The sequence below is a fragment of the Passer domesticus genome, chromosome 3, assembly GCF_036417665.1.
Source record: "Passer domesticus isolate bPasDom1 chromosome 3, bPasDom1.hap1, whole genome shotgun sequence".
Taxonomy (NCBI): domain Eukaryota; kingdom Metazoa; phylum Chordata; class Aves; order Passeriformes; family Passeridae; genus Passer; species Passer domesticus.
In genome coordinates this window covers 73,796,686-73,813,115 of record NC_087476.1, presented here as the reverse complement: position 1 = coordinate 73,813,115, position 16,430 = coordinate 73,796,686, and the positions used below count along the sequence as shown (strand labels likewise).

At 44.7% G+C, this 16,430-nt stretch overlaps 1 protein-coding gene across 1 annotated transcript; it reads left to right on the top strand.

Annotated features, from left to right (window-relative positions):
• The first annotated feature begins 121 nt into the window (after window positions 1-121).
• Window positions 122-15,221, top strand: LOC135296956 (sulfotransferase 6B1-like). The gene is given in 7 exon segments (XM_064413961.1): window positions 122-7,745; window positions 9,907-10,044; window positions 10,496-10,587; window positions 12,420-12,546; window positions 12,976-13,070; window positions 13,495-13,648; window positions 14,434-15,221. Coding segments are annotated over 7 exon segments (939 nt in total). The 5' UTR covers window positions 122-7,543; the 3' UTR covers window positions 14,565-15,221.
• Window positions 15,222-16,430: the final 1,209 nt, after the last annotated feature.

Here is a 16,430-nt window from a genome sequence, read left to right as displayed (position 1 = left end):
ATGCTTCAGAACTGCCTTGCCTAGCCAGGACTTGTTTGAGCGTCTTGTGGGCATGCTTGATCACAGCTTGACCTGTAGGGGAGTGGGGAATGCCTGCCTTATGCTCCACTCCCCACTGCTGATCAAACTCTAGGAACTCCTTGGAGGCGTACACTGGACCATTGTCAGTCTTAATCTACCTAGGGATCCCCCACACTGAAAAGGCTTGCACCAGGTGCTGTTTGGCATGCACAGCCCTTTCCCCTGCGTGGGCAGAGGCATAAACCGCACCTGAATATGTGTCTATGCTGACATGCACATATTTTAGGCGACAAAAACTGGGAATGTGTGTGATATCCATGTGCCATACTTTGCAACTCCCAAGGCCATGGGGGTTAACCCCAACACCAAGTGATGGCATGGCCTGGAGCTGGCAATTGGGACAGGTGGCCACAATGGCCTGAGCCTGACTCTGTGTTAACTAGAACTGACGAATTAGACCTGGTACATTTTGATGGTATTGTTGGTGACTTAGCTTTGCCTGCTGGAAGATGTCCGGAAGGCATGCCATTCCTGCTGGGGCGGCAAGGGAATCTGCTTTGCTATTACCTTCTGCGATCTCACCTGGCAAATCAGTGTGTGACCTCACGTGCATCACATAGAACAGATGCTACTGCTGCAAAACTAAATAAATTAGTTTTGAAAGCAGCCTGAAGAGATGCTTGTCCTCAATGCCTTTTAGAACTGCCTGCTTCGCCCTGGACACTACTCCCACCACGTAGGCTGAATTGGTAACCAAGTTAATTGGCTCGAAGAACTTCTCAAAGGCTCTCACAACTGCAGCCAGTTCAGCAACCTGGGGCGATCCCTCCACAAACTCAACATCAGCTTCCCAATGCTGAGTCTGGGGATTTCTCCAAGTCATCACTGACTTGTGGGATGCCCCAGATGCATCAGTGAACACTGTAAGCGCTTTGAGTGGCCTATGACTCCTTATCTTCAAGAGCAATGAGGTGGGATTCCTCGTTAAACAGTTTGTGTGATGGGACGTGGACTGGTACCTGTCCACTGTAGCTGTCCAGACATAGCTGGAGACTGGCATTGCTCTGGAGCAGGTGCTCGAGCATCTCCTTGGTCAACCTCTCGGAAGAGTTCCTTCCCTCCTTAGAGAGTTTAACCAGGAGATGAATACATGAAAAGTCACATCCAGCCAGCTCATGCAGTCTTACCCTGGCCTTCTGGATCAGCTGAGCTATCAGCTCCTGTGGCTGTGTAATGGTTTTGGATCGCTGATGGGAGAGAAAAACCCATTCTATGATTAAAAGTGAATATTTTTGTTCTTCAGACGACTGGAATATCAACCGTGTATGTATGGTAACTTTCCTAAAACAATGAATTGGAAAGGCAGCTCGGGCTGATAACGATGAGCCTGCCTCTCGGACAAAGCCTTCTGCACTTTTTGGAGGGCGGTTTTTACCTCTGGGGTCAGTTCTATGGGAGAAGCCAGCTCTCTCTCCCCTTTCACTAAATTGAGGAGGGGAGCTAGGTCCTCATTGGAGAGCCCCAGCCAAGGCCTGACCCAGTTTAAAGACCCACACAGGGAATGGAGATCTGCTAGGGTTTTGGGATCACTCTTAATTTCCAATTTCTGCAGAACAACAGCCCGCCCAGTGATCTCTAAGCCCAGGTACTTTGAAGGTGGCATCCATTGAACCTTGTCTTCCTGCATTTGGAATCCAGCAGAGGTTAAAACTTTAACCACTAGGTCAAGTGTGTCTTGGAGTGTTATGTCATTGGGTGTTGTGATGCATGGTTCATTTGGTTTGTTCAGTTTCCCCCTAAAGCTATAATGATTCGGTCCTGGGGTCCCCCCCTGGCAACCCCTCCTTTTGAGAGTGTCAATCTGTTGTCTCCTCCCCTGTTCCCCTGGTTACCCTCTGTCTATCCCTCCCCGAGTTCCTGTCCATCACCCACTGTCCCCTTCCCTCTTTCCAGAAAGTTCTCCCCTCTTCGGTGGGTGATTGGATTGGGAACAAGAGTCCCTCCCTGTCACATTCCCTATTGGCTAGCTGGCATGTTTCTCATGAGTTCATTCCCTCCCAAGTTCTCCCTCACTGGTTGATGTGTTGTATGTTCCACCCCCTTTATAATCGGCTGTAACCCCACCTCGTGGTCTCGACTCGGCTAGCTCCCCTGGAGACATCAAACTCTGGACTTTGCGCCCGAGAAGAGTCCCTCTTTTCTTACTTCGCCTTCCTGCTGATCACTGCTGCCTCCTGCTGAGGCGCTCCCCGGACGCTCCCGGCGCATCTGGGCCGTGTCCCCCCGGCTGTCAGCTGCTGTGCCTTCAGCTCGGCCGGTGCAGCCTCCTCCCCCGCCCGGGGGAGTAGAGAAAAAACTCGGACAGCAGCACGGCAATCGGGGGCACACACAAGCACATCATCCATGTAGTGTAGGATGATTGCCTCCCTCTTCTGGGCGTGCACTGGGGACAGCAATGAAGGCACGTACCACTGACAGATAGATGGAGAGCATTTCATCCCCTGAGGTAATACTCTCCAGTGGTAACGCTTCATTGGGGCTTCTCGATTGATGGTAGGAACCGAGAAGGCAAACTGTGGGGCATCCTCTGGCATCCCCCCCTTTCATAGGGGAATATGAAAGAAACAATCCTTGATGTCCAGGACAGCCAATTGCCAATTCTGGGGAAGCATGGTTGGAGAGGGCATCCCTCATTGGAGAGACCCCACATCCTCAATTACCTCATTTATTTCCCTTAAGTCATAGAGGAGCCGCCACTTATCCTTCCCTGGCTTTTTTATCACAAAGACCGGAGAATTCCAAGGGGTAGTTTTCTCTTCAATATGTCCTTTAGCTGATTGTTCTTCAACAAGCTCCTTGAGCGCCTTCTCGTGCCGCATCTCTTTCTCCTTCTGGCCGGCCCTGCTGCCAGCACGATATCACATTCCAAGGCAGCACAGGCACTCTCTATCTTTCTTGTGTGGGGGGGGGGGGGGGGGGCGGCGGTGCTTCTCAACCCTTCCATCTTGCCAGGCCTTCACCCCCTCCTCTGCCCGAGGCTCCAGCCTACCTCACCCGGCCTCATGGCTTCCCTCCCCCAGCCAGCCCTGGCTGGGCAGGGGAGCTCTGAGCTCCTTCACGGACTGGAACCAAGAAAGAGTTCTCCTGGGAGTTCTTGCTTTTACCCTGTGTTCTCAGAGGCGGTCCAGACCTTCAGTGGCCAAACCAGGTGCCAATATTCAAATCCAAGCACTGATTGGTTTGACCACAACCTCCCAAAAAACTCACTTCCTTCTTAACCTACAAGATTTTGGGCTGAAGTTAACAGGCAAGAGGCACTGCTTTCTATAGTATCACAGAGCAGCCCAGGTTGGAAGAGACCTTGAAAAATCATCTTGTACAACCTTTCATGGGCAAGGGAACCTGGATGAGATGCTATCTCGATATCATAAATTGAAAACTTCCAGTCATGGGGATTCTACCACATTCCTGGAGGCACTGTTCTGCAAATGGTTGTTCTTGCTGTAAAGAACTTACTTGATACTTCATGTATCAAGATTAAACCTCCCCTTTTGCAACTTGAACCCACTGCCTCTTTCCTTCTCCATGTGGTGTCTGGTGAATAGGGAATCTTTATCCTCTTTGTAGCTGCCCTTTAAGTTCTGGAAACTGTGCTGAGGTTGTCCCTGAGCCTTCTCAGCTTTGTGGTCCTCCCTTGGAACCCCTCTGCTTTGTTTGTGTCTTTCTTGAAAACTCCTTTATTGAGATAGTGGGGTTGTCAAGAGTGATGATGTGAGACATTGCTCTACCCAGCTCTCTTGTACTGCCATTGGCATTTGCCTCTTTAGATACAGTATTTCACATTTATTCAGGGATCTGTTCTGGAAAAAAAGGCAAAATAAGGTTCTGTAAGTCTAGTTTAATTAAAATCAGGAAAAGCCCCACCCAATTTATAGATCCGTCACCTGAGCAAATAAGATGCAAAATAAAAGATAGAATTGAAAAGTGAGAGGGGGTTGGAAATTTAACTTGGGGTAGAAACCAATTTTGGTTTTAGCTGAAATCTGCTTGTTTAGTCTGTTAAAGCCTGTGCTTGCAAAAAGGCTGGCAGAGAGTAGGAAGGAGATTCAAGGCTACTTAGAAAGGAATGCAAGCATTCAAGCTGAAGAGAGATAAGAAGAGGCCGCACAGACCAAAACCTGAATCTGGGTTACTTGGCTGAATAACTGCGCAGGCTCGTAAAAAATGATAAGACAGTTTAATACATATACATATGCCTAAAATACATATGTATTTTAGGCATATGCAACAGGTTAGGGGATTGTGGAAACCCAGGGCACTGGGAATATTTCTCTGTCTGCTCTGGGGTGTCTTGACCCCCAGGGGAGCTCTGACTTTGACCCTCATTCATGGAGAAAGTTTCCTACACTTCGTGGTAGACTATAATCCACAAAAGTGTGAAATAGATTATAGAGTGTAGTATAAGTGCGTCTCTTGGTAAGAAATTTAGGTTTTGGGTTTTTTAGTATGGATGGGAGCAAGATGGAGGGCACAGGGTGTTGTCCTGGTTTCTTCATTCTTTTTCTTTCTTCTTCTTCATGGGTTTGGGTGGCATTTTGCAATTTGGCAGAAAAATCTTGAGCATTGCAGGCTCTTTGGGATCAGTTATTGGGTTATAAGGGAAAATAATCTAGGTATCAGTTGTTAATTGGATAGTTTAGTCTTAAAAGACCTTGTAACAAGAGATTGTTAGCCATTTTGTGCCTTCTAATGAAAAGCTGCTGAACTCACAGTTGTGAGACTGTTTTACTGAGAAATAATAAACACCTGAGTCTGAACATGAACTACCATCTCAAGTGCCTTCAATCCAGACCCAGAGAAACCGATAGGGGATAAAGTAGACTCAGGAATTTTCAGGGGTGCACATGTCCTTGGGGAGCATATGTCCAGGGCTGAAATAAATCATACAGGTTTTACAACTTCTACAAGTTCTGGAGTTTTATTCTGCAAATGAAAAGAATGAAATATTCAAAGATTTTTTTGTTTCACTCTTCTAAAACTGGTTGGTTCTGCTTGGACATAAGTGGATATGCAGAGTGTTGTAAAGAAATAGGAATGCTAGAAGTAATACTTAGAATATTTAGAAAATAAATGAATGAATTCAAAAGCAGAGCAGCAGAAAGTCCTGGGACAAGGCATCTTTGAACAACTATAAGTTATCTATAAGCAACCAGAAAGGTTCCAGTTTCCTGGAGGAGAACATACATAATAGCAGTGTTTAAAAACTTGTGAAGGATGAATCAAAACAGAATAGTCACCTTAATTTGATACATAGAAATGTAGTAGCAAAAATGACAAAACAACTGACCATGGAACGTTTTGAAGAAAATGAAATAGTAAATATAAATATTTTTAAATAAGTTGGTGATCCTCTTTAATGTTACTTAACCCTTAAATGAGCCACTGACAGAAAATACAAGAGGTGAGGATTGGGGAGGGCCTGTGACTAAAGAGACAGAAATTTATGAGGAGATAGCAATATATAAACATTGGTTATAGAAATGAAAGTACTGAAAGTAGACTTAGAAATTCATACAATAGCAATAAAAGGCATTTAGAAGCACTGTCAGCAGCAGCAATAGTTTCATGAATATCCACTTGTTTACATGGATATGATGAACGTGTGTTGTGGTGCACTAGTTTATTTAGCTGTTCTTTTGCACTGGGTGATGAGGAATTTGCACAGAATAGTTTTATATTGCACTGTATAGCTTATGTTATATCACATGGTTTGTTATCCCTTTTTGCTCAGCACATGATCTTTCCCTCACACACCCCAGTGGCCCCTGGTGGTCTCTTCCTGAGTGAAGAAGGTCCTCCCCTCGCCACTCCTCACTGGTATCCCATTGGCTGTAGACCTCTTCCTCTGTCCACATTCCCCGGGGTATAAAATTTCCCTGCCACCAGGGAACTCTTTCTCCCATGGGTTTGTCCACCTGGTGTGTCTCTTGGAATAAAGGAGAATGTTTCACATGTGGAGAAAAGCGCTTCTCAGTCTTTTGCCTTCATCTATGAAATATTGTGTGGGTAAGGGTCTACAGCTAGCTGGAGTGGACCCCAACAGCCCGGCAGAAAACACGGTATTTCAAACTTGGTTGCAATAGTATGCTTATGGTCACACTGCATATACTGGTTGACAGCAAAATTGGGAGGGCAATTAAAGCAATCTCTTTTAGTGGTGAATCCTGATCATATTCAGTTTTGTTTTAACACTGGTGGGCAGACTAATATCATGCATTATAAATGACTGGCTTTTAAGCCTGAGGATCAGAAGAAAGGGCTGAAAGTAACAAGAAAAATGGCAAAACAATTTGAAACATAACATATTGAGAAGATTAGGGAACACAAAGTTTAGTAAAGGTAAGTGTAGAACTCTGTATTTAGAAAAGGGAAACCAAGGGAACAGGTACTTGACGACAGTAAATCTGTCAGGCATAAAAACAGCTGCCATAAGAACACCTGAGGATTCACACTTAGCAAGGATTAACACGATGACAGTGCAAGAAAAAAAGGTTCAGATCTTATTCTGGTCTTGCTAATCTGATTGAAAATCAGAGCATGACCTGATTCTGCAGTTTTATCCTCTCCTATGTCATCCCAAAGTTCCTTTGTGCCCTTAACAATCTCACTCTGAAGGACAGAGCTGTTCAGAGCAGTAACACCTCGTACTTTTGCTCCATTTGAGATACCCTGTGGGCCCTTGCATTCAGTGGGGTAAGGAGGTGGAAGAAGGGAGGACGGAAAAGGCAAGCTGCTATGTCAAAAATGAATGTAGGCAAGGAAACTTGATGGATGAGTGACCTTTTGAGGGAGTGAAAAGCGAGCAGAGATGCAGGTAGTGAGTGTGAGAATCAATTCAGAAAAATTTGGGAATCTGTTTTGAAGGTAACACGTAATTGACACAATAGCAGTTGCTCTCAAAATTTATTACTTCTAGGTTCTTACCAATTGTCAAAAAAAAAAATAGAAAAAGTATCTTTCTTTTTGGTCTTGTCTCTTTTGTTTCCTATGATGTCTAAAAAGAGAAATTTCCACTGAAAATTATGTTTATATTGCATTTTTGTCTGTTTCTTCTAAAGAGAATGAACAAACCAGAAAAAATTATATTAACCCATCTTCCATCTCATGTGCTTTCCTCAGTTCATTTCCAAATCAATAATTATTTCAGGAAATATCCTTTACAGGTGTTTATTTGGTTTAATTCAACATTTTTATATGTTGAATATATTTTTATATAGTTGTTGCCCCAATAGTTCCTGTTCCTAGTATTAGTTGTAGCAAAGGCCATAGGTCTCTCTTGTCAGTCTTCATGGAGTTCTGTAATGTCAAAAGGTTTTAACAGAGTACAGAGTTAATCAATGACTTGCACCTTCACCCTGGGTTGAACGCCCTGTCCTATTTACTCATATGTTGCATAAAGTTTTTCTGCATTGTGGAAAGACAGCCTGTATCTCTTTGGGTAGATTTACACAGGGATACAGACATGACTAGAAACAGTGAAAGAATCATTGAAATGGTGGACAAATGTTTTTCAGAGGATGACAGGATGGCCGCAGAAGACATGCTGTTTTCCTACAGAGGTATTTTATACCCAGTTACAATTAGCAGCCTGCAGACTTTGGAAGCTCTGAAATCATTTGAAGCCAGGAGTGATGATTTGATTCTGGTAGGTTATCCTAAATCAGGTGTTTTCTTGATCAGTAGTCAAGTACACAGTGCTACAGTCCTGAAGTTGATTATTTAATGCCATCTTGCTTCTTAACAGCAAAAATTCCTGAGAAAAACTTATGATGGCATCAGACATCAAAGAATCATGAATTTAAGTTGTAAGGCATATCTGGAGCTCAAATAATGCAACCCCCTGCTCAAAGCAGGGGAAAGACCTAACATCCCAAGTTAGGTTTGGTTGCTCAAGGCCTTGTCCACAAGGGTTTTGAAACTTTTGAGTATGGAGGTTCACCACCCATTGAAATCTTTTGCAGTGTTTTCCCACAATAGTGTTTTTTGGGGGGGTTGGGTTTTTATTGGTTGGTTTTTACATCAATGCTGTCGGACATACTCTTGCTGTGAGAGTCTCCATCTTCATTAATACCTGCAGTAGTGGAAGACTGCAGTGAGAGTGTCCCATACCTTTTTTCTTCTGTCTCCAGCCTGAGCAAACCAAGCCTTTCTATGCAGTTCATTTGCTCCAGCTCCCAGCAGTTTAATGGAAATTCAGCAAGACTTTCCCCACATTCTCAAAATAATTTGTGCTTCAGTCTAGGAACTGCACACAGTATTCAAATGGTGAACACACCAGTGCCAGCTAAAGCAGGATAATCACATCCTTTCCTTTGTATCTAAATGGAAAGACATGGGAAAGACATGAATGCCACGAGGAGTTTTACACATTTTCTCTTTCTTTTACTCTGAACCTTTCAGAATCCTTAATTTTTTTTTTCCTATTGGCTTTACAGAAATATCTTAATATGTCATTTGCAGAAAAAGAGGAGGTTGATCCTTATCACATTTCCTTTGTGTGTAGCCTCTAGAGCTGTACAGAAGCAGAACTGGGTAATATGTATGAGGATCCACCTAAACCCTGCAGGAGGTGTTAGTTGAAAACTGAGATTTTGCTCTCTGAGCCCAGATCCTCACGCACGATTTCTCCCAGGCTGCAGAAGCCAAGACAACCAAGTCTGGTGCAAAGATGGTGTCAGGAGCGTGATGGTCTGGTGGCTTGGCTGATGACCTTTGTGCTGCCACTTACAGAAGCCTAGCTGGGAATTGTGAATGGGACCAAACAGTGTCAATAATGAGGAAACCATAAATTGAAGCTGGTTGGGAAGAGGGAACAGAGTGTTCCCAAAGACAGCGCTGTGGAAGGAAAGCAGAAACAGAAAAGATATGACTCAGCTGGCCCAGTGCTGGGAGCCATACTGGTCTTGAGTAATTTCCACAGGCAGTAGTGCGAGGTAACCAAAAAATAGAGAAGTTGAAAAGAGTTGAAAGAGCAATAGAGGTCTGCTTCTGCTTCTACCAAGGGATGTGATGTGACCCTGAAGCAAGCAGGGTAGCACTCCACAGTATCTGCTTAATAGCTCTGCCCCTGTTGACCGTAGGCACACCCTTGCTGATTATTAACCAGGGCCATGATTTACCCTCAGCTGGCAACTCACGGCTCAACTCAGTGGCCCCACAGGGCCACTCACTCTTTCACCTGCAAGGGGATGAGGAAGAGAAACAGAGTGAGAGGAGTCATGGGTTGAAATAAAGACAGTTAAATATGTCAAGCAAGAGCTATGTGTGCAAGCAAAGCAAAATAAGGAATTCATTCTACCCTTCCAGGAAATGTTCAGCTGTCTCAGGGCTCCATCACCCATGATGGAGACATAGTAAGACAAGTGCCTTAGCTGTCAGCATCTCTCTTTCCTCCTTCTTCCCTCAAATTTTATTGGTGAGCATGACTCCATATGGAATAGAATACTCCTTGGGTCAGTTGGGATCAGCTGTCCCATCTGTGTCCCCTTTTAATTTCTTGTGCACCTGCAGCCTGCTCTCTGGCAGCTCAGTGTGAGAGTCAGAGGAGGCCCTGCCACTGTGTAATTACTGCCTAGCAATAACTAAAATATCTCTGTGTTACCAACATTGTTGTCAGCACAAATTCAACACAGAGCTCCATACCAGCTACTATGGGGAAAATTCATTCCATTGCAGAGAATATGTGCACACACTTGTTGAAAGGTTAAAGTACAACACTGAACCAAACTGGTTCACTTGAAACCAATTTGACAGGATACCATCGGCCAGGTTTACATGAAAAAGTGAAGTGGAATGGATATCCTGCTGGTGTCTTTATCCTTTCAGGAACCAATTGGCTTGAACAAATGGTGAAGGAGTTGGCAGATGCCAAATATACAGAAGAGGAAAGGAAAGAGAGAATAAATGCTGAAAAGAAGCTAGAGACATTTCAGCATCTAGAATTTGGGGATCCTGGGATAAATGAGATAAGCAGGAAAATACTGTCCCTACTCTTCCTACAGGTACTAATAGCTGAAAGACAATGGCTGATCTCAGAGATAATGGAGAACCTAGAGCCTTAACAACAGCCATGGTCTGCAGAAGTAACGTGCTAGTGCCTCTGGTGTCCCAACACAAGGGCCTCAGCTGGGAGACAGGGCTGAGAAGGCACAGGGTCCTCCTGCCATTGACCTAAAAAGTTTGATTAGTAAGACCTTTTTTGAAGGTGTCCTGATTTTAGGCCTGTGTCATGTGAAACAGTGCTTGGTGGGAGAGGTTGGCAGAAGCCTACACCACCAGTGCATCCCTGTGGGTTTCCAAAGGGATAAGATACATCTCTGGTCTCACCTTTTCTTATAGCCTGCAATAACTGCACAGGCACAACTCACTGAATAAGCTACATCTGTCTTGTCACATTTTTTCTCACTTTTTTTAAAGAGGATGAAGAAGCTTCCTTACAGAAGAATTATAGTAACCCATCTGAGACCTGATGTCCTGCCTTCATCCATTCTCCAAAGCAAGGCTAAGGTGAGTCTTCTCTTTGCATCACACTTCAAAGTCTTTCTATCCTAAATTAGCTTTCCTCTGTATGAGATGTCTTTTCTGCATTTTCACTTGAGCTGGTCAATACACAGCCACATTTACAAGGTTGAAGAGACAGCTCTGTGTGCCAAGACTGTGAACAAAGGTCCTATTCCAGCTGCAGCTGTCACTCTTGTGCCAAGAATGACACAGGAACAGGCAACAGGCAGTACTGTAGAAAGAGGAAAGAAGGCTTTATTGAAGAGAACCGCACGGTTTATCTAGAGTGATATGGTACATTCTATTTGGCTAATTAACAAAAACACTTTCCTCATACACCATCCTTGAAAAAAACAGACGAAGTAGAAAAACACCACCTGCAGATTGTTTATACTAACAAGTCCTTACGACTCCCTGAAAGTTCTCACAAGCTGCTGTGAGAAATGCTTGCTGTTTCTCTCTGTCTGTCCCATGACACCCACATGCAGCTTTGCTGGCTATTGGTGGGCTTGTTGCTGAATGTCCTTTCAGATCTCCTTCAGAAAGATGCTTCCAGGTTGGTGGTAGAAACCTAAGCAAGGCAAGGAGTAATTCTGTCTGTTTTAACTTGCCTTCAAAACCAGGGTACCTGTGGAAAGCCCACCACAGACTGTGTGGCTAAGATAATCTTAGATGGGAATTACTGCAGAGAGAAACTAGGGTACATCTAGAGACTGTTTGTGGCTCTTTTGTTCAGTACATAATGAACTCATTTGTCTGGATTGGAAATAGGTCAGAACTGTCTTGAGGGAATCACTGAAAAGCTTCTTGTTTTCAGCCCGAAGCTTAGATTAGCAACAAGTGATCTTCCAAAGCTCTGATTTCTTACTCAAGAAAAGGAATTAGACCATAATTGGATGGTCTGGTGCATTTTAGTGGACAAGTAAGCTTGCAGACAACACCAAGTTGGGCGGGAGTGTTGATTTGCTGGAGGATAGGAGGCTCTGCAGAGGGATTTGAACAGATAATGGGCTGAGGCCAATTGTATGAAGTTAAATAAGATATGTATTGGGTCCTACAAAATGGGGGTCACAACAACTCTATGCAACACTAAAGACTCGGGACAGAGTGGCTAGAAAGCTGCCCAGTGGAAAAGAACCTGGGGGCACTGGTTGACAGTGACTGAACATGAGCCAGGACTGTGCCTGAGTGGACAAGAAAGCCAGTGGCATCCTGGGCGTGAATCAATAACAGTGTGGTCAGCAGCACCAGGATAGTGATTGTCCCCATGTACCTGGCATTGGTAAGTGACACACTGAGCACTGTGTCTCATTTTGGGCCTCTCACTACAAGGAGGACACTGAGGTCCTGGAGTGTGTCCAGAGAAAGACACTGAAGCTGATGAAGGGTTTGGAGCATAAGTCTTAGGAGAAGCAGCTGAGGGAGCTGGGGTTGTTTAGCCTGGAGAAAAGGAGGGTCAGGGAGGACCTTGCCATCTGAAGGGAGGTTGTACCTAGGTGGGGCTTGGTCTCTTCTCTAAGTAATGAGTGACAGGCCAAAAGGAAATGGCCTCAAGTTGCACTGAGGGAGGTTTAGCTCTGGATATGAGAAAAAAATTTCTTCATAGAAAGGGTTGCCGAGCATTACTGGCTGCCAGAGAAGTGTTTGAGTCACTGTTCCTGAAGGTATTTTATAAAAATGTAGATCTGGTATTTCCAGACATGGTTTAGCAATGGACTTGGTAGTGCTTGGTTAATGGTTAGACTTCATGACCTAAATGATTCTGTGATTCAATGACTCTGTGATATGTCGAGAAGATGGCATTTTGATCAGTCAAAAGATGTGTTTTCTTCCTCTAGATCCTTGTGCTAGTTCAGAACCCCAAGGACATGGTTGTCTCCTATTACCAATTCTGCAACAAACTACCAGTGATGCCATCCTTCACCTCCTGGGATGAGTACTTTGCAGACTTAATGAATGGAAAATGTACTTTGCCCTACAGACTCTGGCATTTCTCCTAACATGAGTGGCATACACAGGGCCTTGTGCATGGGAGTCCTTCTGTGACATACCTTACCAAGGCACTGACAGAACAGGCAGACAGGCCCTTATTACGGCAGAAACAGAGTACCAGAGAATCAGAGTTTTGTCTCGCACTTAAAATAGAGAGATCATGAGAAAGCTTTAGCCTAACTTTTCCATTCCCACAACAGAGCTTGTGGTTTACCGTATCAAGTGGACAGGCCTTGGCCATGCTGCACTGACCTCAGGAGAAAGAACAGATATGTTGAGGTGGTCACCCCTTCACCATTCGAAAGCCACACTTAGAAAGCTGTCTGGGCTGATTCCTCTGATTTGGTTAAGGGTTTGTATTGGGGAGTATTCTGGACAGTTGTGCCTCTTCTTTGTTTGCAGTGGCCTGGGGATCCTACTTTGACCACCTAGTGGAATGGAACAAATACATTGACAACGAGAGGATCATGACAATAAGCTACGAGGAAGTCAAAGAGGTGTGGCATTTCACCCAGCTTTTCCTTGATGAGTGTGCTGTGCATCCCTCCTGATATGTATGGGTGTGGGAAAGTAGAAACTCTTGGGCCAAGTCTGTCTGCCCCTTTAGAAGGATGTGCCTTCTAGTCATTTATGTTTGGGACAAGCCCATGGATGTCAGGAGGAGGATAGCCTTGCCTATTTGTGAAAGAAGTTTTATTTGGCAGAGGCACAGATTTTGGGAAAGAAGCAAAGGCCTTGAAACTGGGCCCAGAATGTGTAGCTTTCCTGGCCTGGAGGGTTTTCTGTTAGAGCTCTTGGAATTCCTTGGTGACATTGTGAGAGAGCTTCCCCTGCTGGGCTTCCCACAGGGTGCTGGCTCCATTCCACAGCCACAGTGTCAAATCTCTTGGTCCCACCTCTGTGCTACGTTCCTTTGGACAGGGCCCAGTACTGGGGATGAAAAAGATTGCTTCCTTATTTGGATTTTCCCTGTGTGAGGAAGATTTTTCCAGAATTGCCAAGACCAGTTTCAAATCTATGAAAGAGAAATCCAGTGAAACCCATGGAAAGTTTGGGGACATACTCTTCCAGAAAGGTAAGTCTCTGCAAATGGAGACCTGCCTTCAGAAGGAGAACTCCAGAAGGGGTTTCAAGCATGTCACTTTACTTAGACATGAACTCATTGGATGGTGTGGGTGAGTTCTCTACTGTGGTGCCACCTGTACAGAAATCTTCTGCTGTGCACAGAATTTGAGGATTGTTTGTGAGAAGCTTTATCAGAGTGCCAGTCTTAATGTCCTCAGTCATTGCTTTTGTGTTGTTGTCTTCTTCTGTAGTGGTCCTGGTTAGTTAGGTAAGTGAGGTGCCAAGGTGAGGACCGGCACTGGCATCTTCCTGTTACACACTCAGCAAGAGCTTTATATGTCTCCTCTCAATGGACATGTCAGTGGAGCTCCCCACAACCTCAAGAGTCTTTGGTTTCTTTGTATTGCAACATGGGCTTTTTAAAATCCATTTCTTTCACCACTCCCTGGAGGAAGAGGGATTTAGCCAATCTCCTCTATACCACTTCCTTCAGAGGAAGTAATTCACGAATGAGCTTTCCCTTGTGACAAAACCAGATTCCCCTTTTTCTATGTAAAAGCTTCATGAAGTCACCTTCTGGGGAGGGAGCACTTGCAGGCAGCTAACCAGCAATGCTCCCTGTTGTCTGGCTAGTGCCTTTGCTTCTGATCCTTTCCTCTCCCAGGCAATCAGACCTCTCAGGGCAATTAATGTGATCCTTCCTGCCTTGTGTAGTCAATCACTCTGCCCCACTGCTGCCTAGATATTATTTTCTCTCTAGAGCATCTCCCTTCAGGTTTTGGTACTCATACACAGGGGTTATTGGAAACTGAAGAGACATCTTCTCTAAAGCTCAGAATGAAGAAATGGACCGGAAATTTCAAAATTCCTTAGGAGGAACAAAGATGGCAGCAAAGATAAAATATGATGTGTACTGCAAGGCCTGAAAATAAGCAGATGAATAGCATAACAGTAAGTCATGTTCCAAAGGTGATTCTCCAAAGGCGGATAGTCACCATTTTTCCTTCCTATGAGAGAAGAGAGAAACCCCTCAGAGAACTACCTGGTACCTCCAAGAATTTGGTAGGTAATTCTTAGATGTGTCTGGGGTCTAGACCTTGTGCTTTGATTGATGTAACCAAATAAAATGTGTGTATACCTCAAGTGAATGCCTGGCATCCTTTCAGAACGGAGATGGTGAACAGACATCATGACACCAGTCTGGTGGCATCCCTGTCTCTGCTTCTTGGCCTGAAATGATGAATGAGGCCCCTGCAGGTCTTGTTGGTGAGAGAGAGGGATCAACACAGAGCCTCTCCTCTGGCACAGAGTGGACTTGACATGGATATATGGTGTGGGTCTGAACTACCAAATGTCTGTAGAATAGGTAGAATGTGTTAGTCTAGGTTTAGATCCATCATAGCTGCCACGGTGTTGGCAGGTCAGAGAGGCCTTTAACACTTCGGCAAACTTCACACATTGGTATGGCAAAGGGTGGAACTTCTCAAGCTCAAAGAGCCATGAACTCTTAAGTGACAAACAGCTATGTGCTTTTTGGAGGGTTTTGCTCCTGTTGGACCCTCTGGGAAATGGCAAGTAGGAAGAACCACAACATTCAAATGGGAGGACTGAAGGAAAGAAGGCCCTTGATGACCCTAAGCTAAACTAGCTAAACTAGAGAATGGCATTTATTTGACAATAGATTCACTTATGCTACATAGGTATGTTTTCCACACCCTCCTTGCTGATGTCGATGTCCTTGCTACATCGATGCAGAATGTCACAACCTTGTCTCATCACCCTTATCACAACCAGTCTTGTAGGATGCCACAAAAGCCAAGGAGGTGTCTGTCTGGCAAATGGAATTTGGTTCCTTGGAAGAGGGATTCCTCTGCCATATTCCTAGGTAGATGTATCAGCAGGACTCTTACACTGAACTAAGATTAAATACTGATCAAACAGAAACCACAAATGTAATTAACAAAACTGGGAAATTCTTAAGTCACTGTCAAAGTGCTGACTGTCCCTGAACAGCTCCTTGGGACTACCTCTACCCTGCCCATGGCCCAGGCCTCCATGCCAACCCCTGCTCCAGACTGTCAGCCCCTTTTCCAGTGATGGTGCAGCAGGGTCAGGCTTCAGCTCCTCCGAGTCTGCCCTGCCTGGCCACTGGCCAAGCTGGACCTATCCACAGACTCACATGCTGACCACCTCAGCCCATCACCTCCCCCAGGAGAGTGTCTGATGCCTCGGCTGGGGCTGCCCAAGTGCCCCTGGCTGCTGTGCACCTGGCTGGACAGTGGGATGTGCTCTGGCTGCCATGCGCTGTGCCCCGTCTGTGTGACAGGGATAATGGGAAGTGATGCAGATTCAGCTCTGAAAGGCCACTCAAAGCCTGCTTCCCAGGCAGATTTTCTAAATGTGTGTGCAAGAGCTGCACATGCAAAAAAAGTTCTGTGTGGAGAGGCATGTTTGTTTGAACCTGATGATTCTGGATTTGTAGGTTTCCATTTCCAGAAGAGTATAACTTTTTCTTATTCTGGGCTTCCATGGATGAAAATTGGCAAGCAACCATGACCCGTAATTTTGGAACTATTAACATTTTTACCTGTTACTTAGTACAGACCCTATAAAATTGACTATATGGTGACATAAAAAGCTATAGAGACAACAGAAAACATGGTGTAATCTCAATGTCTACAAGGAGTTGAACAAGGAGTTAAAGAAGGGAACAAGCCTGATCAGAAATGGAAAAAAAGTCACTGAAATATTCAAAAGGCATTTATTAAGATAAAGAGGTGACATCTTAAGGT